The sequence below is a fragment of the Hippichthys cyanospilos genome, chromosome 15 (assembly GCF_059441005.1).
Source record: "Hippichthys cyanospilos isolate Australia breed blue-spotted pipefish chromosome 15, RoL_Hcya_1.0, whole genome shotgun sequence".
Taxonomy (NCBI): domain Eukaryota; kingdom Metazoa; phylum Chordata; class Actinopteri; order Syngnathiformes; family Syngnathidae; genus Hippichthys; species Hippichthys cyanospilos.
The window spans coordinates 6,085,253-6,113,206 of record NC_142383.1 but is presented as its reverse complement, the minus strand read 5'-3'; the positions used below and the strand labels follow the sequence as shown (position 1 = coordinate 6,113,206).

Genomic DNA, 27,954 nt, shown 5'->3' with positions numbered 1-27,954 from the left:
CACCACCTGGTGCCACGTATGTGCAAGTACAATTCACACAACACAAGCAACGCCTGGACCCTGGGGTCCCTCTATTTAAGATGGAACTCTAATTCGCAAACATTTTTTTTTTTCAAATCCAGCTTTACTTGCAACCTAACGCCCATTCAAATGGTTCCCAACATTGTGTTCGTGAGAGACACCTGCATTCGACCCAACTGGAGCATATCATCTTTCACAGTTCTTCATTTTTGTTGTTGAAATGGAGAATTAAACCAGGTTTGCATTCATTTATTGGTGCATTAGAGTTGACATAAGTGCTCATGTAACAGGAGCAGCTTGGGTCTTTATTTTTTATATCTATTTCTCAGCATTTTATCTTTGATGTTGCACTCCAGACCATTAGGGAGAAGCCATTTTTTTTCAATTAGGAAATGGTGACTTGGATGGCCAATGTTCTAACATTAGAATAACAGAGTGACATTAAAAGCTTGAGTGTGTTTAACAAATGTCCCTTTTAATCAAATACAAAGGAAAACAGTCCCTTTAGAAACTACCTATAGGCAAAAACAAAGTACATAAAAATATAATTTTAGTACATCAATTATTGCTTGTCAAAGACATGATATGTTTCATTGGTTGCACCAGGAGGTTAAAAAATAAAAAGTCAAACAATTCTAAAGCAGCCGTCGTGAGCTTGAAATCAAAGCATTTCCAGTTTGTATCATTTATAAGACTAAAAAAAAAAAAAAAAATTAAAACTGTACGCAGTGCTTTAACCTCCTAAAATGTGTGCGATTTTTGGGGGATTCTTACATTGGACAGCTTTGGTGTAAGACTCAAGGCCACAACAAAAAATACTTGAGGCATGTGCATATTTTAAAGCCACTAAAACAAAAACAAATCCACCATTCATATGCACCTCTAGGTGACTTTAATACAGTAACTTACTTAAACAGCACAATAATATAAATTCCCTTCATTTCACAATCAAACCTCACACTCATGTGAAAACCGTCTTAGTAGAATGTTGCACTCAATGCGGAAGACAAATCTCAACATGAGCCCTGTAGTGAGCTTGATTGGTGAAAAACCTCACTTTGCCTTGTAAATACTGCAGTGACAAACACCAATAATGATGAATAATACTTCATTTAGTACAAGAGGTTAAACACAACTACAGTACATCCCACACAACTGCTGTGGAATTACTTTTAACACTTTATATTTAAATGATGAAGAATTTAGTAGGACACGGTATACAAAGTGAAATAAGTATTTAGTTTGACAACCTGCGTGATCTTTGAACTCCACAAACAAGGCAAAATATGTCACCTTTGGACTAATTCCAGTGCAGTATTTTCCGCCAAGATTCTACTAACTGGTCTGTTCATCAAGGTCTGTGTTGGGTGCACTTGGGCTGAAACGGCGCGGCGGTAAACGGGTCATCCGGACTCTGCCCCCCGATGGTCCAGGAGTGCAGCGGCCCCACGGCCACCGAGCCCACGGCCGCCTGCCGGCCCACCCGGGACACCACGCGGTGCACGGCCACCGGCTGCTGGGGCAGAGGCGACGGCCGGACCTGGCCGCGCCGCAGGTCGGCCTGGCCGCGCTGCTTCCTCTTGCCGAACGGCGCCAGGAGGAAAACATCGGGCGGCGACTCGGGTAGGTCGGGGGCGAAGAAGGCGCTATTTGCCGGCGTCTTGTTTTTGAAAGGTGCTAGCAGGAAAATATCGGGCGTGGGGGGGCTGCCAGGGGGCTGATCCTGTGAGGCGGCGTGATTTGCTTCAGGCTTGGCGGAGGAAGTCATACATTCCACGGTCTTCTCCTGCGCCTTCTTGGTGACCTGCACACATGCCACTGTTCCATCTCCGTCTACGTGTGTGTTACTGGACTGCGCCACCTGTTGGTCTGCGTGTGGAAATAAGCAAAGTAAGCCGAGAATTGTTTTTTGTGTATTTTTTTTTTAAGTCTTCCACAATTTTAAAACAAAAAAGTAGAATAATGACTCAAAACAAAAAAATTAACATATTAAAGGGACACTGTGTAACATTTAGACTGTTTATCATTAAAAGGAAACGATAAAATGATTATAAATTCAAAAACGTGCAAATAAATGCGTTCTTCACAACCAACATTATGTTTTAAATATAATTGTAAGTCAAGTTATCATTAAATGATATTACAAGGGGGTTGGCACTTCGGAGGCTGCCATGTTTGTCGTATACTAAATACTAAATGCTGCACTCCTGCTGTCGGTAATGAAAAACTGTCAAATCTGACACAGTGTCCCTTTCAAGATGGACACACAATAAAAAAGTAAAAAGAATTGGACTGCCACTTTGGGAGGCCTTGATGTTTGTTCTTACCTGATTAGAACGTATCAGCTCTCTGGATAAAATAAATGTTGATTAGTGCATTTATTTGTGCAATAGAACATATTTTATCAGAAGAACCTTTGTTTTTTTTGGGGGGGTAAACAAATGTTCTAACTTATGATATTTGTATATTTGTGGAAAGTTATCGGTAATACTTAATACCTAATTAACGCTTAGGTAATCTATATATCAAAACATTCAATGGATCCATCCATCCATCCGTCCGTCCGTCCGAGGAGTTTATCGTCCCAAAACGTTGGCATAAAAAAGAATAACGCTTGTTAATCAATCACCAGCACACACGCGGACGTTCACATTTGCATTTTATTTGGCCATCCCTCTCAAAGGTCGTCACAAAAATAGAAGGAGCACAAGAAAGGTGATGCGGGTTTGTGGACCATGAACACAAGCAAGAAGAAAACAACAGCTGATATATTATACGGGCTTTCTGCTTGAAGGTGGATCGCACTGCCTGCTTGTCGCTTTGCGTGCTTTTAGCGCCAAGCTCGGGAGTTGCATAGGTTCAAACCGCAAATGACTGTACTCTTGACAGAAAGGAGAGCAACAAAAACGCTGTTTGGATTGAACAACTAAGGGCAAAACGGCACATTTTACTTCTGCAAACACATTTGTAGAATGTAGAGGATTTTATTGATTTATTTTCAATAGGAAACTGGTTATTCGGCAAATACACTTTAGGGACAAATGCACTGAGACACTATGGACAATTGGAATAGTTCCTTCTGCTTTTGAATTTGTGTTAGGAGCGGACTTATCAGCGGGCAAATAAAGCCTGGGGCCCCAAAAATTCCCCAGGAAAACTGATAAAAGTTTTACTGTATTTAAAGCAATCAGTAGTTTTAGTCTTAATTCACACCTACTTAAAAACACATCAAAATGCCTAAATCTATCATGATGGTTTTGACTGCTTCCCCTTTTCCTCTCAGGCAATGGACGAGTCCATCTTCTACAGTATCCTAAAAGTTCATTCTGCAAGATTGTAGCAATTCGCAAAACCTAACTCCCCTTGCCAATTGTCCCAATACTTTTGTCCATATAGTGCAATGCGTGGGGAACCCATAGCCTGTGGTCCACGTGTGGCTCATGAGACAATTTCCTCCCAACTTCCATGAAATTCTAAAAACTTGTGGAAATACATTTTGTCCAATAAACGGTCATTTTAAGGGCCTCCCAATTTTTTAACAACTCAAAATTTACCTTCGGTAGCATAAAACTTTGCGTACATTTCTTTATCTTAATTCATCAGGATCTGTAATTGATCTAATTAATCTCATTTTAGTTTGATCTAAACTTTCTGAGAAAAACCCTCGACCCGAGTTTTTTCATTATTTTAATTTAGATCGATATGTTGCCCTGTTGTGGCAGATGAAAAGATTGATTGAAGTGTCTTTTCTAGACATTAGTTTTCTTTCACAGACTTTAATAAAGGGGTGCCCAAAATTGTTTGCCTTTTTGTGTGTGTGGTGTATGTTGGGGGGCAATAACCAATGGTGGGTGGCAAATACACCTAGGCACCATTATAACAAATAAATATCTCTTCTTCCTCACCAAACAACATTAAGTGAAATCACTGGAAACAACATATGAATAAAAATACTTAGTTAGGCTTACAGTACTCATTGAGAGTAAAATGACCCAGGCGGGATGGACACATTTATCGGGCAGTATCTATGGGACGAGATCTGTTTTTTTTTTTAATGAGCTTGTTGGCCCAGAACTGCATTGAGGCATACAGGAATGTTGATATTCTTTTTTCCGCGGGGCTTTTTTCCATGTAGTGCGAATGACCAACCACCACCATCAACTCATTGAGCACACCTGATTTAATAGATGCAATTGTAAGCATTTCCATACCTTCGTCTGTATTTTAGACCAGTTCCAAATGCTGCCTGCAACATTTAACGTATGGCCAAATAATATTAAAATGAATGAATAATATTACAATAAAACACGTCGTCCTTCGTCCTGTCCATGCAGAATGTTCTCAAGTTTAATTTGCTACGGCTCGTTACATTAGCGTCTTTGTTGCTATTGTTAGCTGTGCCTGCAGTTGAAGCTGTGTGGTTGGCATTTATGCAGTACACGTCGCTCTACCTTTATCAAAAGTTCCGTGGTGGCGTTTCATAAAGTAATATTTACCGTTCATCGGAGCGACAGCTGTCTCATGCTCTTCTATTTTCATGTCGTCTAGCCTAGCAGGTTATGCCAAACACAATGAGAGCCTATAAGTGTCCACAAACTTTCTCCCATCTGGAAGATTTGATCAAATCTCTGCCCTCGGTACCAGTTAAACTCATCAACACAAAAAGCCACTTGGACATATCTGTTACAACAGTGCCTAACATTGAACAGGAAATCTGCCATTTTGCTTTGAAGCAGCTGTTTGGGGCAAATTCGAAAATTTGTACTTTGCTTCTGATTTGGGTAAATTTCTTCGTTTGTCAGTTATAGTCCAACTAAATCATGAAAGTCTTTAGGTCATCAAATGTGAGCAGATCTTGGCGTCAAAGACTAAGATTCGCCATTATTAGGCTTTCGGAGTTTTCGTGGCGGCCATTAGGTTCCCCACACTTGGTGTCAACCAATACAATGCTCCTACCTGGCAGACATTTTTCTACTCTGAGTGTTTTTTTTGACCAACAGTCATGTGACTCAGAGTAGCTTTCCACCTGAGACAACACTGTGCTTTCAGTAGAGTAACCCTCACTATATTTGCAGCAAACGACAACACAGGTACTGGAATTCACACAAATTCTTGCACACGCGCGCACACGCACACTCACGCACATGCACACGCACACTTACTGGACACAAACACCAACACCCAATGACATTGCCATGCTTTTCCAAAACAGCTCTAATCGGTAAAGCAAAACAAAGCTTTCCATAAAAGCACACGTTTTTTTTCACCCCTTCCGAGCAGTCCGGTAGAAGAAATCAAACAGGACGAACACAAAGAACGGTTCCCACTGGCAAGAAAACTTTTTTTTTCCCCTTGGAATAAAAATATAGTCCTTCATATCAGTCCGTGTAAACACAAAAACGCTTTGTACAAAGGAAGAGTAGCGGGGACTTGACAGGATTCCCACAGCTAACGCATCTTATCATCAGAGACACCCCCCCCCCCCACCCCCACCCCAACACACACATACACAGTTCACAAAGAGGAATGAAATATTCATATATTCTTTCAATATCATCTGATGGATATATGTCATTATAGATATTTTGAAGACTAATATTCATTTCTTACATTCATTCTCTAACACTCTATTCATATTAACATTTATGAACAAGAAACAAAGTCATATATATCATATATGTATATATCAACAAGTAAAGCTATATGACAATGACTTCATTATGTACATGGGGGAGGGTTAACGAATGTTATCTACACCAATGGGGTGGGATGCTGGAAATGTGTTAAATGATTTAAAAAAATGGGAATGGAGGAGAAGAAATGCTAAATGTCTGGCCTGTTCTCATGAGGGTTTGGTAGGATTTTATACCAAAGGATGAGCACTGTATTTACTACTCAAATCCAATTGACTTCATTTTGATGAGATTAGACGGACCTTTCCTGAAAGGAAGCATACATTAGCAAGTCTGTTATTTTGTGGAGGTGCCAGTTATTAGAAGATGTGTGACCTGACAATCCCTGTTTTTGGAGCGCGTCACCATCAAGTTGATTTGTTTATAGTTCATTTCTAGGGAAGGAAAATGAGTAACTGCAGGGGTTTATATAGAGTACTGGCAAGACTAGTTTGGCCTTCACATTGTCATGTGTACCCCCAATCATCAGGGTAGTATAATCCTCTGTGTATATTGGCAAACATCCCCTGGGAAGTGCTTTAGAATTGTAGGAACATGGCAAAACGTGTCTCATTTAATCAAATAAATGAAAAACAGATGTCTGTCGACAAGTAGTAACATATAACACCTGCCATCTTGATGACATGGGTAAATGACATCATTTCTTGAAAAAGAAACCATAAATCAATCAAATAACATTTTTATCCTGTGTAATGACAATTCGAAAGAATTTTAGCATTCTTGTGAAAAAATAGCATTTTTAGTCTAGCATCTATTAGAATTTTTGGAGAACATGTCAAGTCATATACAGAAATTTATAGTACAATACAGTGCTTATCCTTTTGTAAGACATCTTACGAAATTCTCAAGAGAAAGTGTGAAATGTCCAAGAAAATCTCCTGAATATTAATACTTGCTCAATTGATGCACTACTCCTTCTATCGTTATTTATCTATTAGTGCGCCTGTTGAAACATGCACCTTGTAATTGATGTGGCACATTGCTAACCACTATTAGATGAGCTAAAATGTCACAGACAACTCTTTAGCAGCCTAATGCTTACTTCAAAACAGAAAATAAGAATCATAGACTATAGCGGCATGTAGGGACTTTGTTTTGGAGTCAATTTTTTGCACACTGCGGTTCACATATCGGTTGATGGCACAAGGAATAGTTTTTTTTTTAATTCACAGTCACTTTACAAATGCGGGGTATGCGGCTCGGGCTAATTCAAAAGCAGCTGTTTTAAAAGCGGAACATTTCAACAGCCTGCACGAGGCAAATATTTTATAGAAGAAAATTGCTCTTATGGGATCATTTCATTAACATGACAAATAATTTTAGGGTCACAATGAAAATTGAATAAAACATAAAAGTTGAATTATTACACCTTTAAAATCTCCTTAAGAGGCATACATTTGACTATTACGCACATGAACCTGCCATATTATATTAAAGAAAATTTACAATTTCTAAACATGGTAACAATGTAATATTACAAGCACAGCCGTACCAAAAAGTCATTATTAAATTATAAATAGCGTTATAAGAAGTCATAATTTGTAACTAAAATAAAATTGTAATATTAAAAAAATACATCATCATTACAAAGAAAAACCACAATGAATACAATAAAATTTCCTGGAAAATGTAATTCTATTTGCTATCATTACTGGGAAAAAATGAATAAAGTCGTAAAAAAACACAATGTTCACCCAGTGAAAGCTGTAAAGAATATTTTGGGGATTCTTAAATATAATAATCTTCTAATTGAACAAGAATTGAAATTTATAATTTTTTAACTAGAAAAATTTTGTTTTTGAAATAGAACAAAGTTATTCCTCATATTGCTAGAAGTATTATAGTTTGTAAATGAACAAACCAATTATGTTCCTGGAAAAACCCTCCAAGATTAAAGTTATATTCATGCAACTTTTCCTGCCTAAGTTTACTTATTGTTCATGCGTGGCCCTATAACTTCATTATAAACACAAAATGCTGAAATTGCATACCCTTATTTCTTTAAGTCAAAGCTATGTTGTGAGAATTTGAGGGTTCAATAATATCTCTCCCTGGAGGGATGAACTGGTACCAGGCTTGGGTGACATCTGCCATTACAAAGCTGCAGATGTAAGGCTTTGAAAAGTGACATTGGTAGGAAAATTATTTAGATAGTTTTTCCTCCCGGGACGCTTGACAGACAAGTTAAGGTGCTAGACAAGGCATATTTGTGAAGATTTGAGCTCAAATGTTGCCTTCTGATAATAAAATACTTTTATTGCTTTTCCTTTGTGGAGATAAGGTGGTCTCGCATCATTTACGCATCAGTAAGGGGGAAGGAAACTGTATATTTCACTCTAGCGGATATGTATGCCTTTTGAAAAATATGAAGTTCAAGCTCTAAAAATGTGCAAATAAAACCGAGAGGCGGGGGAATCTGTTCAAGGAAAACATCGACAATTTCACTTGAGCACAATGAACTACGACCACTTAGCACGAGGCTTATTATACGTGACGACAATGAGCTATTGTTTTTCGCTATCTGACATCATGTAATATTCAAAGGTTAAGCTTGACAAAGCATGAAAATTGATGAGGGAGAGGAAAAAGATGAGAGGTTACCGAGCTGGTGGAATTGTTAAAGAGGCCAGGTTAGGATGGAATGAGAAAGATGGTGCAGGGTGGAGCACGCAACTAGAATGAAGATGGCAGGCCTAAGAGAGCTAGACTCGATCCCCGTGTTACGATGTCTACGGAGCAGGCGGTGGGAAGGGTTAACGGCCTACAAGTCGATGAGCTGGTCCACCAGCAGAAGGGAGCGGGCCAAGCTGGGCAGGCTGGATTCAGAGCCGCCACTGTTACTGCGCGAGTGGCCTCCTGAAACTGGCCGGAAGAGGGTGGGAAAGGGAGGAGGGGGGGGATCAAGCCGCCAAGCCAACAAGTAGGGGTGGGAAGGGCAAAGGGTGTGAAGGACGGAGGAGAGAAAAAGAGATAGCAGAGTTGAGCTTTTTAGAGCTCTGACGCTTTTTTGGTTTTTAAACAAACAAAAGCGACTATGTGAGAAAAGCACAAGCAGCTGATGTTGTGATCCTTCCAAATTAGACCACTTTTCATAGAAATGTACCTTGGGAATTCTTTCGTCCTGTCACGGGGATGGGGTCAAACTCGTCCTCTGTGCCTGCCTCAGCGCTGCTTTGTTGGGTCTCAAAGTCTGAGATGAGGAGAGATGAATCTGCAGGACAAACGTTGGTACGTTAGGGAAGTGTACAGACAATTGGGGCTCCATCTATTAAATGCTTCGAGAAACAGCTATGGTACAGATCAGGTGCTTTCAAACGTTTTGGAGTCAGAAGCCCTTTTAGAAAGCACATTATCCAAGGACGCCATTTGCAAAAAAAAAAAAAAACATTTAAGCCGGACATACTTTACCCTTTTTATTCACCAACAGATTCAATTTGACAAGTATATTTCTTACTTTTCAGCCATACTAACGTTCACAAAATAAAAATTGCAAATTACACGCCTCCTCATAACAAATAAACAGATCACACACCCCACCCCACCCCACACCCGGTCAATCGCGGAAGGTTGGCTGCTGAAAAAGTAGATCTCGGGGCCAAAAAGTTTAGACAGACCTGTTTTTCATTCATGGAAGTCGGGTGCAGTTTGGTGAAACGGTATCACTAGTACTTGCAGAGTTGACTCAAGTCACCTCTTTGAAAACAATCAGATAGCAAGATGGCAATTGCTGTTTTTGTTTTCATTACCTTCTTCTCATGCATGAAGGATAAAGAGGACGTCTTTTCTTAAAATTAGCTTAGCAGTGTTGGGGCTTTGTGACTTGCAAAGAACAATTAAAAAAAAGTTAAATCATTCATTCACTTGCACTAAACACAGTACATATTTCTTTATGTACCAAATTTTCAACATTTAGTTTAAATTAAGACTGCTTTGTATTATAAAAAAAAAAAAAAACCCAAAACAACTCATTTTAATATTGTGATATATTTTTGCTCAGGGTTTTCACATCAACAGAATCTAATATTGCCTCATGCCTGGTGTCAAGGTTAAATTTGACTTGAAATGCATTTTCACAAAACCAGAAACTGGAATTTGGGAGAAACTCACCTATGTTCTCATACAGATTACGAAGTAATGACAAATGGTGTTAAATAAAGTTTTGTTTGGATGAAAGAAAAACAATTTTTTTTGTTTGATCGGTTACATGTTTATATAGCCAGAGAACACAATATTTTGTGGGCCTTGGAAAATCAATATAAAAAAATGGCTGGTACACAGGGGGTGGGTGGCTGTCTGCAATTGGTTGGTATTCAATGAGTTACTGTGACCTAGAAACCATACAAATCAAATATTTAAAAACAAAAAGACGACAACAACAACAACATCTTTAATCGGGGACCTAGAAAACAACTACAACAACGCACTCGCACAAGTGAACACACCCTTTCCGTTCATTCACAATGAAGTTAAATGAAAGTCGGCATACAACTGCCAACATTTAAAAGTGCCTCTGGTTAAATCTATATAAACTATTGGCTTTTCTTGACACATTTTTTTCTTTGTTTTCAGTAAGAAGTCTAAAGCTTTTGTGCAAACATTAACTCCTATTTCCAGTAGTTAATAATTTCTTCTCCCTTGCCTAAAGCCCCAGAAACAGCTGAAAAAATACAGTATATCCCCTAAAGCAGGGGTCACCAATGACCGGGCCGCACCCAAAATAATTACTCCCAAAAAGTTCAAAAAGATTTTTTGGAGCAAAGAAGAAGAAGATGTGGTCTCCAAAAAAGAATTGCAAGCCCAGAAAACGGCAAATTGTAATGGTTCACCAGATTTTGTGGTGTAAATAGCAATTCTCTGATCAATTAAGTAAAATAATGAATAAACTTTCCCCTACCAGCAGCTGTTAACATGGAATATCATGCCTCCTGTTTGAAATCAACTGCGGTAGCTTCCAGTTACACATCAAGTGATAGAACTATGGATAGATAGATGAAAGGACTAGTTGAGAATTCCTGCCCCATTCAATAAGCCAAAAAATATCTGTTTAACTTCACCTAAAATGTACAGTATATTGTGTTCACTAATGTATTTCTTATCTGCCAATTCTAAATGAAGGTGTTTATTCCAGTGATTAGTACTTCCAACAGCAATTAGCACCTCTACTTCCACGGTGCACGCCAAACTCCCAAATTAGCAGCGACTGCAGGAACGAGCACACAAAGGCGGCTTGATGAGTCGTCGCCATGCTACAGCGCCTCCAGCACATTGATTTAGCATCACGCAGCAGGTGGCCAGACAGACACTTCTGCTCTGATTCACAGTCGCCTCAGACAGACAGTCAAACGCTTTCGTTCAGCGGGCAGAGGACTAAAGGCCAGCTGCGCTTGTGCCACTCCGATGATTCCGCATCTTCTCCAAATCCGTGTGACACACGCCACATTTTACAGATTGTAATGTTGCCATGTAGCTGAATTTACACAGAAACTGCCCTATTTCCATGTAAATTTTAAGTGACTCATACAGTTAATGAAAAATTATAAACCAAATTAGTAGCTAAATCTACAGACGTCAACACCGGGTAGTAAATAAATAATGCTGTATAAACAACATTAATGTATAAATGTATAAATAATAAATGTGGCTAAGTGTTCCAAATGTTGATTCATATCGGCATAAGTAACATTCACATTACTCTATTGGGTTCAGTGAGCAATTGCTTTGTTTATTTAATGATGGACACGCTTCTTTAAAATAAACTGAGAACTGCTCTATAGTTCAGTTATACATCTAAGGCAGTCTCAAGCACATAAAAAGGTGTATAAAAGGCACTTGTGTAATGGATCTTTTAGTTGCTCACTTAGATAATGTCTCATGAGATTTATTGAGATTTGCAATGACATTACACATGATTTTTTTGTTCTTACTAATTGGAAGAAAACACTAGGTGAACTCCAAATAATACCAGTTGGAAATTCCACTGCATGTTTTGTCATCCATGTATCCTGCGTTCAAAGCTGGAATCTCAAAGCAGGAATCTCTTGAGTACACACTAGGGGATTTTAACTCTCCTACCTGATATTTTTGGCTGTGCAGATTCTCCAGACAACAGACCAAACTCATCCAAAGCAGAAGTAGTGGAGGCGGGGGACACCAAGGAGCTAGCGCTGCTTGCAGCTGCTGGAAGTGCAGACGGACCAGAGATGAGAGAACAGCCAAGCAGAGAGGAGTCTGCAGTGATCTGATCTGAGTGAAGGCAAAACCAATCGCATCAGTTAAGGGCTTTTCCCTAAGAGTCATCAGTGCCTCATCTTGACTGAATGGATAACTCAAAAGATATCTTGTATTACCTTGCGCAGAGTCCTCCATCGAACCTCCAAAAGGATCAGCCAAAGACAGTAGGTCAGGAAGCATTAGTGAAGATACATCTGGAGATTTTAGTCCCTCAATAAGCTTCTCTGAGGAGTGACAAGGAATTAAAGAAAAATCATTTAACATCCTGGATGTATGTTGCTTGAAAGTTTAAATAAAAAAAAAGAAATAATTGATGCATTTTTAAATGCTTGTAATCTTATGGATTACAGGCAACGGGAGCCTACCCCAGCTGTTTTTGGGTCAGATGTGGGGTACATGCTGGACTGGTCGCCAGCCAATTTTAGTGTGTGTATACAGTATATAGTCAGCAAACATTCACACTTTACAATGTAGAATTTTCTGTGAACTTAACATGGATGTTTTGTGGATGTGGGAGTTTACCCGTCTACGCAGAGAGAACATGCAAACTCGACGTTTCAATGGAAATTCAAACTGAGATTCCCTGACTGTGAGTCTGACCTGTAATCCACAATTTCACAGTGCATAGGACCCGCACTGACATGCTTTTTTTTTAAACATTTGTAGTTTAACCTTACTATTAGGTTCCAAAACAATTCCGAATCAAATAATTTGGGGTGTTAGCATGATTTTAATTGGGAAATAATAATATTTAGGCATGTTCCTGTCACATTTTTTGAGTCATAAGATTTTTAATATACAGTGCAATATTATTCGTAAAATTCCTAAAGTTGTGTCTTAATGTTTTTCTTTTTCACCGTACCACATTTGAAATGTTACCTTGTGTAGTATCAATGTTTCATTTGGCAAAAGCTGAGGACATTTTTTGGAGCCTTGGGGAATAAAGTGCGTGTGTGTATTTCTGATCACATGGTCTGATTTGGTAATTCAGTAATTAGTCATTCAGTAATTATTGTCGTTTGCACTGCATCATATAAAGGCATTGTGAAAATATTCTCTAATAAGAGATGAAAGTTAAAACATGAACAGTATTTACAAATTTGGAGTCTATTTTTTCCACCCAACAAAAGTGTGTTAATGTATAAAAGCAAAGTTACCAGGTGCATTGGACAGTTCAAGGGTATGGAATGGATCTGGGACAACCAACAGTGATGCTCCTGAGTCCTTGTCAACGATGTCTGATGGTCGTTCGGCTACAACATTATAAAAGATTTACCCACCTTAAGAAAAATATAAAAAGGACAAGGTGTTTTTCTTATGTGTTTGTGATAAGGGCACCTTGTGGATCTCGTTCTGCATTTTCCCCATCTGAGACCTGCAAGCCTGGTATCAGTTCTGCACATGGAGTTTCACACTCTGAGGACAAGTCTGCAAACGACAGCCATCCGGAATTTACTGATTCAAGTAAGCCACATTCAAGTCAGTGCACATCGTTTACCAGTAGGCTTTGCATCCTTGACTTTGACTTCCTCGGCTGTGAAGCTTGAGAAGCTGTCATTGTCATCAAATGGGTTCCATGTGGGCGCAGCAGAGGTGTCGGCGCTGGAGGAGGGAATTTTGTTTTGGTCCTGGACTGGGTCCCCAGGATGCTCGATGGAGCCAACTTGAGAGCTAGAGACAGAACATAAACAACTTTTTGAATGAAAGATGTGACTGAGGGAATTTAATCTCATTGACTTTTCAGGTTTTGGGATGATAGTAATTTACTGGGAAATGTCCTCCTCTGCTGCCGGTGAGGAGTCTTTGTTGTTTCCATTGGTGGTGCTTGTCGTGACGTCACTTGGGACGCGCTTGTGGCTTTGCTCCTCCGCTATCTTTGGAGACGCAGGAGGAGTCTGATTTGAGAGACAAACATTCATAAGCACAGACCCAAAATAAGGGAGTACTTGGGTTTATGCAAAGTATTAATTCATTGCACTCAATTATTGACCAACGTAAAAACACAAGTCGAGTCAAAATGTCTGTCTATATTTTTAAAAAAGAATTCAATAAAAATGATCAAATGAAAAACGGTGAGTACGGTTGTAATTGTTTTAGTGCCATTTGACTTATGTTTCATTTGGCCGTTATGCAAACTAGTTCATTCTTATTCGTAACCTTGAAATAATGAACGCTGATACCAGAAGACAGTGAGAATACAGAACCAAAAAAAGGAAAACTATTAAACACAAGACCTGACCACTGAATTTTTGGGGTGCAATCAGGGCAACTTGTGCACCCGGGATACCAATGTACCAAATGGGCAAAATAGCACCAAATCATATTCCACATGACAATTTAGTGTCCAATACACCTTTCATACATTTGGGGAATGCAAGAGGAAACTGAAGTGCCTGGAGAAAGCCCACACTGGCACAAGATGAACATGCAAATGCTAAGCAGGCCGGAGCCGGAATTGAACGCTGGAATTGTGAGGGGGACGTGCTAACCAGTCAGCCCTTTTTTAAACATTAGAAAAAAAAAGTCTTAATCGATTGCAAATGTCTTATTTGCAAATGTTTAATGAAGATTTTGCTTCTTTGTATAACTTTGTAAAAGTCTCATTTGACTCAAAGTGCCACCATATGAAAACTCAAATTACAGATGAATATATTACTTACCATTTTAGCTGCTTTTTCCCTAACTTCCGCGGCAACTGACGGAACCTGAATGACCGATGGCTGACTCGTTTGTTGATGTTGCTCGCCCCCTGATTGACCGGCGACCGATTTGCTCGGTTGCGCCTCAGGTGCGGGCGCCTGTGCCTGAACGGGCGGCTTGCGTCGAGCAGGACGCTGAGGTGCGGCTGGGCTGGATGGACACTGCGCCGCCTGCTGTGAGGTTGCATTGGTCGTGGACGGAGCAGGAACCGTTTGCTGGGCTGTGGATGGGTGTGCTTGGACTGGCGGTTGGAAATCTGCCTTGGAAACAGGCGCGACAGCAGCCGCAGCTGTAACCTCTGCCGCTGAAGCGGGCTGCAGAGCACAAAAACAAATAAAAGGGTTTACATGCCTTGCCACAGATACTCTTAACCCAAGGCACCCTATTGGTATGTACCTGCTTCTGTGCCACTGCAGCCTGACTGGAGTTGCTTTGTGACTGGGTGAGAGGCAAAGCAGAAGTCTGTGCCTTCTGTGATTGAAGGGCTGCAGCTGGTTGCGAGAGGTCCAAACTGACTCCTGTGGTAGGTCGCAGACAACATGAACATTTGCATGTTAGCAGAGAGAAAAAGTATGTTTCTGATTAAGTTAGCAGATGAGCCAATATTAGTCTAGATCAGGGGAGCCAAATGTACAACTCGAACAACGGATTCTGTGCGAAATGGCTTGCTGATCGCTTCGATGACATAAAGTGGAAAACTTTAGTTAGCGTTAGTGTTTCGCTTTGTCGTGCTTCTGCTCAGCGCAGTTAAGATCCTTCAATCCCTCAAAGAGATAATGGGCAGGTGTTGTTTATGTGTTCATATTTAAATGAAAATGCTACATTGGGATATTATAGGGAATATATAGGGGAAAAAGGACGTTATTTTACTAGATCAGTCTGTGTGCACTGTGGTACCATTGTTCACGCTGATGTCATACATCAGGTTCGGAGGGGGAGACTTGGACTTGTCGGAAATATTGTTGTGTGTGTGTGTGTGCGCGTGTGTGTGTGTGTGTGTGTATGTTGGTCATCTTGAGTACGCTACAAATCGGTAGTAAAAATACACTGTGTTTTTCCCTTGTCATGAGTGCAGTTTATCATTTAAAAAATATATATGGCATATACAGTGTGTGTGTGTATGTATATATATATATATATATATATATATATATATATATATATATATATATATATATATATATATATATATAAACTTTGATCAATGTTTGACTGTCAGTTCTGTGTGTTATTTTTGTTTGCTTACACAGTGATGACAAGGTACATTGAAACTATTGGACTAACTAATGTCGGGGAAGGGGGTTAATCTGGATCGTGCCACTTTGCAGTACCAAGATGCTAAGAAATTAAAGTGTTATTAAGGGAAAGTGATTCAGATTATCTCCCAAGATGATTTAAGTAGCGTATAAAGTCAAGAGGATCTAATTTTGAAGATCACTGCCTTTAATCCCAGCTTCTGACATGAGTTTTGATCTTTTTCATTCAAGAATTGCACACGAGGGAATGCAGCTTTAACATCCTTACTCGGTGACAAATACGAGTAAAAATGAAATACTTGTATCACTTACCAACAGGCTGAGCTGCCCCACCTGGAAGATTAGCCCGCTTGCGAGGGGTGAGGGCAGCGGGCTGAATGGGAAGGATGCCAGAAGCAGGCTGAGTATGAGCCGCTTTTGGCCTCTGGCGAGGAGTGATGGAAGTTTCAGTGGTTGGGATCGGGTCTGTCAGTCTGGTGACAAAATGGTTGTTAGCCGATTAGTATACAATGACAGAGACCTTATAATCATTAACTCGGTATCCATTACAAATATTAGCACATCTTAAATGGTAATCCAATAATGTGAGATTTACCTGGGTTTGGCCTGACTTTTCTTGGCTGCAGCAGCTTCACTTGCTTTGATTGGCTCAGGTAGTTTGGAAGGAATTGAGGAATTCTTGATGCAGGAGCAAGGGGAAGGAAATCTTTAATTACTTTGTCAATAGCAACAAAGCATGGCAAAAAAACCCCAAAACAAAACAATGGAGACAGTCAATGGTATGCTCGTGGTGCACATAGGGTTATCGTATTGATTGATTGGTACCTTCTTGTAATGTTGGAGCTTGATTATCTGCTTTATTGAGTCATGCTCCGTAAAATGTATGTGAATATAATCAATCACGGATGACAATGAAAAGCACAATTCTGACTGACCTTCACATTCTGAACAGGACAAGTCCTTTGTGCCAGTTTGAAGGCAAAGTAGGACACCTGGTAGATATCGGGCCTTTTGTCTGGGTCAGGCTCCAGCATGTAGCCTGCAAAAACATGACAAGGGTCAGTCTTTCTTTTTTTTTTTTTGAGGGGCGTGGGGCAAAAACCCACACGGCCATACTTTATATTCATGCCTTTGTGAGAGCACACTTTGCAAAACAACAATTTACAAATAAAAGTGTTAAAAGGGACTAACGAATAAGGCAGTGGAGATCGTAAGAGTAGCGGGAGTTGTCCGGAATGGTGAAACTGCCATCGCAAATGGCCACCTGGCTTTCACCAAAGGGCAGAGTGAAGAAGCACAACTTGTAGAGCAAACAGCCCAGCGCCTGGAGAAGGAACGCCACATGCACGCCCCATCACACCAAAAACACCAAACCCAGATGAGAGAGCAATCAAAACACAGCACACACTCGACAAACAGCACCTTGTTAACTATATCTGATGTGTGTTATTCATCACACCCGTTTTAACTCAATGCACAGTTTGTATTAGTTGCACATCAATAAAATCCATTATTGTTGACACAAACACAAGCTACCATGTTTAATTTTACAACAGCTGAGCAAAAAGCTGAAAGCCTCTGCATTAAATAACTGAAGCTACTCGGGAACATGCCCTTGGGTGACCAGAAAGGGGAGAAATTCCAGGTCCAACTGTATAGATGTCTAAAAATAGATTTGACAGTGACTGCTTTCAGTGCATTGCGCCCTAATGAGTGACACAATGCAACCAGGGCAATCTTTCAGAGGAAATGAAGTAACTAAGCATCTCTGAACCTAAAGCTATGTACAGCACACATAAATGGAACATTCGGACTAATTTGAGCAATTTAGTTTTTTTCATTTCCTATCAGTCAGAAAAATCCTGATTGTTGGATATCTCTAAAAGATTATTGGAAAGGATTAATCTGTGTGTTTTATAGGGCTGCAACTAAAAATTACCGTATTTTCGGACTCTAAGCCGCAAACTTTCCTCATGATTTGAGCACTGCGGCTTATAGTCCCATGCGGCTCATCTGTTGTTTTTTTATTTATGTCATGCTAGCTACCAGCAAGCAAATGTGTATATATGTTCGAGGTTTCAATTTATGGAACAACTATGAAATAGAATTGAAAAGATGTGAATCAATGGCTGTGCACAAAAAGTTTAAAAAATATATTATTAAAAAAATGTCTAAATTGAATCAGAGAATGTCTAAAATTTTGGGTAAATTTGTGACGTGTACATTTTATATACAGTACAGAGTATATGTGATTTTATTTATGTATTTTTGATTGTGTATATGAATTATGTGCAATGTGTTTTCATGTTCACTAATCTAATCTATCAAATAAAGGGATATAAAAAAAGACTATTGAAGTATTGATTTTGAACTGCTATTTAACTAACAGTATTCTGTTAGTGTTGAAAACATCCATCAATCCATTTTCTATAAATATGTTGGGACTAAACATGCAGGCATGTTCAGTCTGTTAAAGAGAGGATGTTGCTGTTGGCAGGCAATGACCAAAAAATTAAAGAACAAAATTTTTTTTATATATATATATATATATATATATATATATATATATATATATATATATATATATATAAACTTCCATGTACCATCATTTTGCGGAAATATCTCATTACCCGCAGCTTATAGTCCAGTGCGGCTTATCCATGACAAAAATCTTTTTTTTTTTTTTGCTCATATTTTGCTGCTGCGGCTTATATTCCAGTGCAGCTTATAGTCCGGAAAATACTGTACTTTATTTCATCCAAAAATATGTTGGTTATTTTGTCAAGTAATTGATGAAACTGACTAAAAACTTTTAACTTTCATACCTTTATTGAAAATGGGGACATTATTCCAAATTGACAGAGCAAAAACAAGTGAGCATACTTGTTTTTGCTCTGTCAAGTTACCGCTTTGGTCCGTAATATTTCAGAGAAAAAAAGGCAAAAAATTCTGATAGTTTTTTCCAAAGTAAAACCAAATGTGTTATATGTTTTGTTTCAACAATGCACAAATAAGTCTGCTTATGTAGAGGACTACAAAAATAGAATATTTCCTGGTGTGAGGCTGAAATTCTGAGGAATTGTGCAATTTTAAATGAAATGGTCAAAACAATTCATCAATCATTAAAAATGTTTGGTGCATAATTGTATAATTGACTGTTTATGAACCACTTAATCATTGATCCCTAATGTAGTATTTGAAATAATTTTAATTCCCAATATCCTGAGAAGAGGCAAGAGCCTGACAATCAGAAATGTTAAGAATGTTCAATATTAACTTATTGCAAACATTTGTGCCAATGTTTAACACAGCTTAGCTCACAGAAGTAACCAGTGAGAAAGTGATAAGCAGTGTGTGTGTGTGTGTGTGTGTGTGTGTGTGTGTGTGTGTGTGTGTGTGTGTGTGTGTGTGTGTGACAACAGTAGCCAGTAAGAATGTGAAAATCAGTGCGTGTGCGTTTTTTTACGCTCTGGCTTACGTCATATTTTTGGGGGCTAATTTCAAGTTTGAAGTCTCTTTTCCAAATCATCAAAATCATCAACTTACCCATATATCTGCTTTGGTGGTGATGATCTTATTGTTGTAGAGGTTCACCATCTCAGGTGCACGATATGACAAAGTAGTGTACCTAAAGCAAGCCAGAAAATATTTAGAAAAACTAAAATTGTAGTTTTTCTCACTATGTGACTAAAAAAATATTAATGATCACACTCACTTTTTAATTTCTTCCTCCACAGCTGCCACACCTTCAATTTGTGGACTCAAGGACTTGGTAGTGGCGCTGCCAAAGTCACAGAGCACGTAATGACCTTTGTCATGCAGGAGGATGTTCTCTACCTATACAAGTAAAAGATGAGACGACACAGACACCTTGATGTAACTGTGAAAAGCGTAAATGGTACACTGATTGACCTTCTGAGGCACTTTGCACGGAAGGGGGGAAAAAACCCACAACTTCATGTGGCGGGAATTAGATCTAGGTGGGTCTGTGCGACATATTCTTGGTGTTGAAATACAAATTTAAAAAAATGGAACGTGCGAGAAAAACGAGGAAATTTTGATGCTAAAGCCAATGAATGTGAATGTGTCACCTTAAGGTCCCTATGGACGATAGGCGTCTTGCACTGGTGAAGGCGAGACACAGCGTCACAGGTGTCGCAGAAGATCTGAAGCACCTCCGTCTCTGTGAAGCCCGTCTGCAGCCTTTGATTCATCAAATTAACAACCTGGCCACCTGTGAAATAAGCATATGCAGGATGCAATAGCATATATGTGGGGGGAATAAATCTTTCTGTCGATTTAAAAGCATGTTCATGTGGGTCATGCAGATAAAAATATCCTCTTCACGCTTCATTAGGGTCCCCCAACACCCTCCAACAAAACAGCTGTATAAAAGAGAACACTGTCGGAATACGGGGTTCTGGAAAGATTCAGTATTTACACCTTTTGAACGGTGGTATTTCAAAGAGTTTTCAAATATTGTAACATAACAACTACTGAAAAAAAAAATCTTTAGGACTAGTTGGGTACCAGCATGGTCTGCACATGCATCAAATATGAAGTTAAACAAGCAAGTAAACCTTCTGTGACTTGCATATTTCTTTTGTTGTTGTTTTTTTAATGTGAGATCACAGCAAGTGCTCAAATGTGTGACACAGTTTCTCGGGAAAAGTTTTAGGCAACAGCAAAACTTCATTTTAGCATGTTTGTGCTGCATGTGCTACATGCAGAGATCTGCTACACTAGTTACCAAGTGTAACGTGGTAACTTGTTGGGGAAGTGGTGTTTCCAGAAGTAAAAATTATGGGTTGGCAAGTGGGTTACTGAGTAATGATTTTGGGCCAATAGCTGTCCATATTTTAAGGTATCTCCCAATAGTAGTATTGAGGAAATCATGGACTAGAAATTCCAAATTGGAAGAATATAAAATTGACACTAACTTCAGGTCATTTTAAGGAAAAAAAAATATTGGTATATATAGTTCATTTATACAGACGAGATGAATCCATTTTTATAGAAATTTTGTGTGAATATTGAAAGCTGAATGAAAATTTATGGAAGCAGGTGAAATGATGTGGAATACTTTGGAATCGTGGAATATAAGTACATGCTTTTTAATTATATGTAATGGTCTGCCCGAAGTCAGCTGGGTTAGCACCAGCAAGCCTGCGATCCTTGTGAGGATAAGCGGCTTTAGAAAATGAATGGATGGATGGATGGATGAATACCAAATAATGATCAAAATCATGTGGAGAGATATTGAATGTTAGGTAATCAATGGAAAATGTATTTTGCTTTGCTCTTATTTACAAATTTGGGGGAAACCACGATACTTGTTATAAACTGTACATTGTAAATTGTAAATTGTGGGGAAAAAAATAAAAGAACAAGAAAAAAAAGATATTTTTTTGTTACTCAAAATTTCTTACTAATACTTTCAAAATTTCAAACGGTTTGAATCAGTCAGAACATAAGAGTGATTTGATCTGGAATGTTGAATGTGACATAAGAAATGAACGGCGATGTGTGTATAAAATGCAGAATATTTGAAAAAGGGTGCATTTTTGGAAGGAGAAAAAAAAATACGGAAGGTGTGATTTGTTGGCATGTGTTAACATTAGAAAGTTGACGGGTGAAAAATGTAGAAGTAGTTAGAGGATGAAAAACAATGAAAAGTAAAATAATATTTGTGAGAAATGTGCAAATTGTTAGTGAAAGATGTAGATTTGGAGATTTTTTTTTAAATAATTACAAAGTCAAATCGAATGAACAGAAAATTTTGAATAGGAACAATATAAACCTTAAATCAACCCAAACCCAAACCCATCCCTATACCCACAGATGACAGAAGAATATTGGGGGGTGAAAAGTCTGTAAAATGCTGGCGAGAAATCTTATTTTGTGCGTGTAAGTATAACTGAGCTCAACATTTAGAATTTTGAAAAGGAACCATCTTAAAATTCCTCTTTGGGAATGATTGTGGAGATTTTCGGGTTAAAAATGTTTAATTGTGGGGAAAACTAAATGTTAGGATTTATAAACAATTATAGATTAGGAAACTTGAATTTTTGGAACATGGAGAAGTTGGAATGGTTTGAATCAGTAAAGAAATGTATAAATAATTGAATGAAAATTATAATTATGACTATAAATAAAAGCAGCATATAGGTAACATATAATGCTTCCAGCATTCACACAATTATATCAGTGTTTTGTGAAGTTAGTTCATCAAAAGTATTAGTGGTACTGGTGACTAGCTGAGTACTCGTAGCGGTATTAGTCAGTCAAAAATTGGTATAGAACATCCCTGGTGAAAATGAAAGCCATTTTAATGCTTTGATGTAATTAAGCCACACTGACTTTTTTTTGACAGGGGAATCAAGTAGAAGCTACAACCTCAGGTCATCATACAAACAAAATCAAACGATGCATTAGCCTAGCAGCCGACAGAGCTGGTGAGAAGTGCTTCATTGGAATGAGACAAGACTGTCACATCATATCCGAGTGATTTCAACCAGAGTGGTACAATAGGATATTAAGTATACAATGATGTTGTGTTGTTTTAAAATGACGTGTTTTAAATTGTCAAAAACACTAATAGCAGGCCAAATTTGAAGGGAACATATAATATTTTTGTTTGAAAACATTTCATGTTTTTTTTAATCATTTCTAATATGTCGCAAAATGCAAAAAGTCTCAGTGCAAAAATTACAACTATTCTAGCCGCACCCGTTGCCTTGAGGGCACTCACCCTTGCAGTAGTCCATCAGTATAAAGACCTCCCACACGTCCCTTGACCCCATGGCTGTGATGCTGGAGTCCAGATAACCCACAATATTCTTGTGGCCCACGAGGTCTTTCTGCAACACCACAAAAAGACAGGAAACAAAATTAGCATCACAGAAGTATTTGTGAGACATGCCAATTAGACTGGCCAACAAGAATGTCTGGAAGCAATGAGTGAGCGTGGATTTCAAAGTTAGTCAGAGAATGCTTTCAGAGTTGTATACAAGTTAGTTTACAGCAAAATGCAGAGTGAAGAAAGATGAAAAGAGTCAATACTACTGAAGCAGTCTATACTGTATTTGTGTGTGTGTGCAGTCCAAGAATACCAAGAAAGTGAGTGTCGCAATGTGTGTATAAAAGGAATGGGGCAGACTGCTGAGACAATACTACCCAGTGGAACTGAGTCACAGTTACATTCTTGAGGAATCCGCCACCAAAGTTTTCAATCTCCCTCTCCCTCCTTCAATCTCCCTCTTGAAATCAAGTTTGAGTGTCATGCAAGATACGCGATTGGCCCCTGGTGCGGCCATTGACCAATGAGGGCAAAAACTGTAATCTACTCCCGCCCCAACTCCCATCTCTTACCGTGTCACTCATAAAACACACAGGCTGTTGGATAGACCCATGGGAGAGGAGCAAAGATGTTCACCAGACTGTTGGAAATGTCTTACCTAGATTTCTTTTATAATAAAATTGTATTTCAACTGTAAACTCTCATTGTTATCATATTTGCTTATCTACAGCTTTCACTTTAATTAGACTTTCAGGTGCCGCTAATATGACCGCGGCTATTGCAAAACTTCAAAGGATGGAAAGAGGTAGCTGTTCCGTTACTATATAAGGTTGAATCATTTCAGATTTAAGTAAATTTATGTTCTGCAGGAATATTTGTCTTAAATATGTATTGTATGAAGACTTCACAATTAAAAAAATGCAGGGACTGATATAACACGTGCATTAAAATTCTGTGTGTGGAGGGGGAGGAGTGTCTGTATATCCCAACAAGCATCATATCATCAGGAAAGGTGGTAGTTTTGTGTTGTTTATTTTTTTGGTAACAAAATAGCCTCACATATAAGTGGCAGGTGGCAGACATTCAATTTTCATCTACTCACCATTATTTGAATCTCGCACTTGCACACCTGCAGATCATACTCGTTGTTGACGTACATCCTCTTCAGTGCGCAGCGCACGCCCTGGTTTGTTTTCACAAGGAACACGATTGCAAAGCCACCTGTCACACACAAACAATAATAATGGTTGTTTAATTCAATGCATGCAAACTCTATGCTGTATTTATAAGATTTTGATCATGCCATACAAACCGCGTTCAAATACATAAAATGAAGTGGTCAGGACATTTACAAATGGTTGAGGCCCTTACAGTGCTATGCATTAGTCATGTCTTTGCTGCAGGCTTGATATACTGCGGAGGCCTACATGACAGCCTTACCATCTGCTACAGCTCAAACCACAAATTCACTTTGCGCAATTTAAACCGGATCACTCATCTTCGATTCCAGGCTGATGTTACGTGTTCACAGTACCCTGGCATATAATACCGTGTTGTATGAAAGTGTGGTGCGTTAAAACTGCATGAGATACCGGTAGAGTCAAATCTACAGCATAGTCATTTAGCTACAACATAAGGAACCTAAGCACTGCCTAGAACAGAGGTCACCAACTTGGTAGTAGCCCTCAAGGACTGTATAAGTACCCAGTCTGTTGTACAAATAGCTTAGCAGAGATGTGACATTGTGATTTTCTTGGAGTACTGCAGAAATTACGATTTGAAAACGTGAACGCCAGCAAAAACTTAAAAGAAAAAATTGTCACCTATTTATAGTCAGAAATTATTGGTACGCTTAGTCTGCTTACTGTCTTCTCATAAAGTATACAATAATGGTCAATGGAGAAATTTGTTATTTCAGAGGAACGTATTATCAAACTGGTAGTCAAAAGGTTTGGTGACCCCTGACATTAGAAGAAACAAAAATGACTTAATTTAAAGGACAACACTTAAAAAAATATTAGAGTCCTGCAAACTGTAAACAACCACAATTAACATACAGTGTTGTCTTGATATTACCAATCAAAACAGCATTGGTACAATCATATTTTTGATACAGCTCTTTCTATGTTTTATGAGTGCACTGGAAGCGCAATTTACATGGAAAATAGATGTTTATACGCTCTTAATCTCATAAGCAGGCAAAGTGGATTTTACGTTGTTTTGTCCTCCCACCTCAGTTGCGCAAAATGAAATTATCTCGCTAGGCAGTTTTTAATTGAGTTTCCTTCGCACAAATCAATGATGGAGCTCTCTTCTTGTGTCATTTACCTCAAAAGGGAGAGCACAGAAAGTCGGTTTTGAGGCACTGGATCGAATCTAGCATGGGTGGAGAAGCTAATAAAAAAATCCCTAAAGCCCCAAAAACATTTCATCATCAACACTGTGAAGTAGTTGTTTGCACTCCTGTGTATGAATCTCATGGTGAGTGTGCACGCTTGTGACTAGTCCAGGGTATACACTCTCTTGCCCAAAGTCTGCAGGGATAAAAAGCTAATCACTGGACACATTTACACAAACAAATGTTAACATTCAAACCCACATTATTTTTAAGGAATACTTAAGAGTCCTGACTTGTTAGTCAACCTAAAAGGCGTGTTTTTGGAATGTGGGACCAAACTGGGATACCGTCACAAAGCTTGAGGGGAACTCCGCACAGCAAGGATCCCAATTGAGACTCCAACCCAGATCTCCTGACTGTAAGTCAGAGAATTTAACCTCTACTCCTCCACCCTACTCAAAACAAGCATTTATATACAGTACACATCTTTTAAGTTATGTGAGGTATGCTTAACCAGTAGCTACAACTGCACCGTCCAACTGGTTCTAAAACCATTTGGTTTTGATTGGTAGTCAGAAATGCATTAATTCAATAATGAACCTTCAGTGAAATATTTTTTCAGCGACGTGCCCTCTAACCAACGCAAAGGATTTTTGGATAAGAAAACAAAAAATGGCATGCAATGAGTTAGGGTGTCATGTTCCAATTAGGCTGCTCTTAATTTGAAAAGAAAACAATCCTGTTCCTATCACTGCATCAAAAAGCCTAAATGATTTTTGCTGATACTTGCGGAACCCAATTAAAAGGTCACGTAAAAACCTGAAGTGCCTTGGCATACCCCCATTTGAGCAGCGCCTCACTAGACCAAGAGCACAATGCTTGTTAACAACTTAAGTCGACACAAATAGATATCAAACATTGGTTGGGCAATGTCCTTATGTCGTCCTAGCCACAAAGGGGTGACAAAAAAATCCTGTCTATCTGTTGCCATTCACACAACAGAATAATAGGTCAGTTTTCATCTTACACTGAAATTACACAAAGTAAGGAAATATGAGCATAAATCACATCAAGATCATCATTACATCGGCAGACTTTCCATTGTTCCCCAATTTCATGGGCAAGTGACTGGGGCCACCCACACATCTCAAAGCTATTGATGCATACTTCCATGTAAAGCTATTAAAATTGCTTTAGTCTTAATTTACATTCATAAAACAGATCAAAATGGCATTCTGTAATGATTGTTTCAAGTGAGCCCCTTCTCGTGGAATGGACTATTCCATCTTATGCATATGCAGATTTGAGGAACAAAACCTGTTGGCACGTGATGAGCAAAATGTGTTGGAATTAACGGAGAAGGAAAGAGGTAAAGATTTTAAAGAAACTACCAAACGTTTAAACCTTCTTTCTACAGGCCTTCGTAGCAGGAACACTGCTGTCAGAGTGTCGGCCATGGAGTATTTTTGAATGACAGGAATGTTTATATTAGTGTGGAAGACATGAGATGATGATGATCTTGTTATTTAATACTTAAGATGAATTTTCATTCAAAATTTTTGCAAAAAAAAAAAAAAGGAAAGAAAAACCAAAGAAAAAAGTAACGAGCTCCTTTCGCACCAACCTTCGGTGCGAGAAAGTAACAACAAATGGCCTCATTCACCTTCGGCGATGATCTCCTCCACGGTGACTTGGTGGCGGCCCACAGTGAAGGTTCGCCCGATGAAGTTCCCTCCGGCATGACTGGACCCGGAGCTGCTGCCACCTCCTCCGGAACCGGGTCCTGAGCTGACTAACTCCCGACGGGAATCGAAGAACTTCCTCATGGCGTCAAAAACGACAGGATACCTGATTTGCGGGTTAAGACGGATGCTTTGGCGTTGTTTCTACTTGCAGCATCCAAACACGGAAATCAGTGACGTTGACGCCAAAACATAGATTTTGGTGGCAAAATGAAAATGGACACGCCGAACTCGGTTGCGCCTAACAGTTATGTAAGCGAATTGCACACCAGCGGGGAGGCTAGAGCAGCATCCCCCGGGTAACATTCACCAATTCCCCTTTTGCAGCTATTTAGCTCGTTTTATCCGATAAAAACATCGGTGTTCACTTCCATCTCTCGTTGCGGCTAGCTAGATGCTAGCTCCTCACGCGCTATGACATTTCGTGTTTAAGGTTATCCGGGTTATCCTCTGACGTTCAGGGTCTTTGAGTGCGATGGAAAAAAGCCTCGCTCGACCAATATTCCCATCCTCAGTCGAGCTTTGCGGCCGTTCGGTGGCACGTAGCAACGCGGGTAGCCATTTAATCACATCAGGTGATGAGAATATAGATTTTTGGTGATTACTTCGCTACCGTTTAGCCTCTCGTCGACCACACACTGATAGGTATAAAGCTCAAAACGTGACACGTCCCTAAAAACGAGGAGAGAGCCGGCGCAGTATCTTTTTTTTTTGGTCAGTCCTCTGTTCCAATCTCTGCAACCACAGCGTTCTCTGGCTGCCAGTGATATCGCAACATCCCTTGCTGTTGCCGTTCGCTTTGCGCACGGGATTGTGGGTAATGTAGTGCAGCGAGCACAGCTGCAGACTCTCCTCCCTCATCGACTATGTGGTCATGTGGCGTTCAGGGCAAGTGAGTGAGACAAGGAAGTAAAGGTAAACTGGTAACGTTTTTTTTCCTTTCGTTCCATTTTTAAATTTTTGTCTCAATTACAGATAGATTTTAGTAAAACACCATACATTTTCCTTTACTGAGTTTAAACACAACTATAAGTCTGGCTCTAAAATTGTAACATTTCTTTATTAATTTGAGGATACGTCGACGTAATTAAAATAGCCCAAAAATTAATTTGAGTAACGAATGAAACTGCGCTATGAGTTTACATTCCCCATTAGTTATCAGAAGAAACGTTTG

At 39.2% G+C, this 27,954-nt stretch overlaps 1 protein-coding gene and 1 long non-coding RNA gene across 4 annotated transcripts; one reads left to right on the top strand and one right to left on the bottom strand.

Moving 5' to 3' along the window:
* Positions 1-475: 475 nt before the first annotated feature.
* Positions 476-27,573, bottom strand: aak1b (AP2 associated kinase 1b). 2 transcript variants are annotated; one of them, XM_088434154.1, is made up of 20 exons: positions 26,702-27,573; positions 23,803-23,921; positions 22,653-22,761; positions 19,993-20,135; positions 19,617-19,738; positions 19,448-19,529; positions 17,093-17,225; positions 16,837-16,940; positions 16,497-16,579; positions 16,214-16,374; positions 15,042-15,163; positions 14,606-14,959; positions 13,713-13,840; positions 13,444-13,616; positions 13,284-13,373; positions 13,103-13,198; positions 12,062-12,169; positions 11,787-11,957; positions 8,818-8,925; positions 476-1,890 (listed from the first exon to the last, which is right to left on the bottom strand). In XM_088434154.1, the coding sequence occupies exons 1-20, from the start codon at positions 26,862-26,864 to the stop codon at positions 1,373-1,375; spliced, it is 3,087 nt and encodes a 1,028-aa protein (XP_088290280.1). In that variant the 5' UTR covers positions 26,865-27,573; the 3' UTR covers positions 476-1,372. The 2 variants fall into 2 exon arrangements, with proteins under 2 accessions (XP_088290280.1, XP_088290281.1); XM_088434155.1 differs by lacking the exon at positions 476-1,890 and adding an exon at positions 2,664-8,576.
* LOC148411501 (uncharacterized) lies at positions 1,393-12,910 on the top strand. Of its 2 annotated transcripts, XR_015867875.1 has the most exons (3): positions 1,393-1,644; positions 1,735-1,911; positions 11,808-12,910. It is a non-coding gene; the product is annotated as an uncharacterized LOC148411501 (long non-coding RNA). The 2 variants fall into 2 exon arrangements; XR_015867874.1 differs by having other exon boundaries at positions 1,393-1,911.
* Positions 27,574-27,954: the final 381 nt, after the last annotated feature.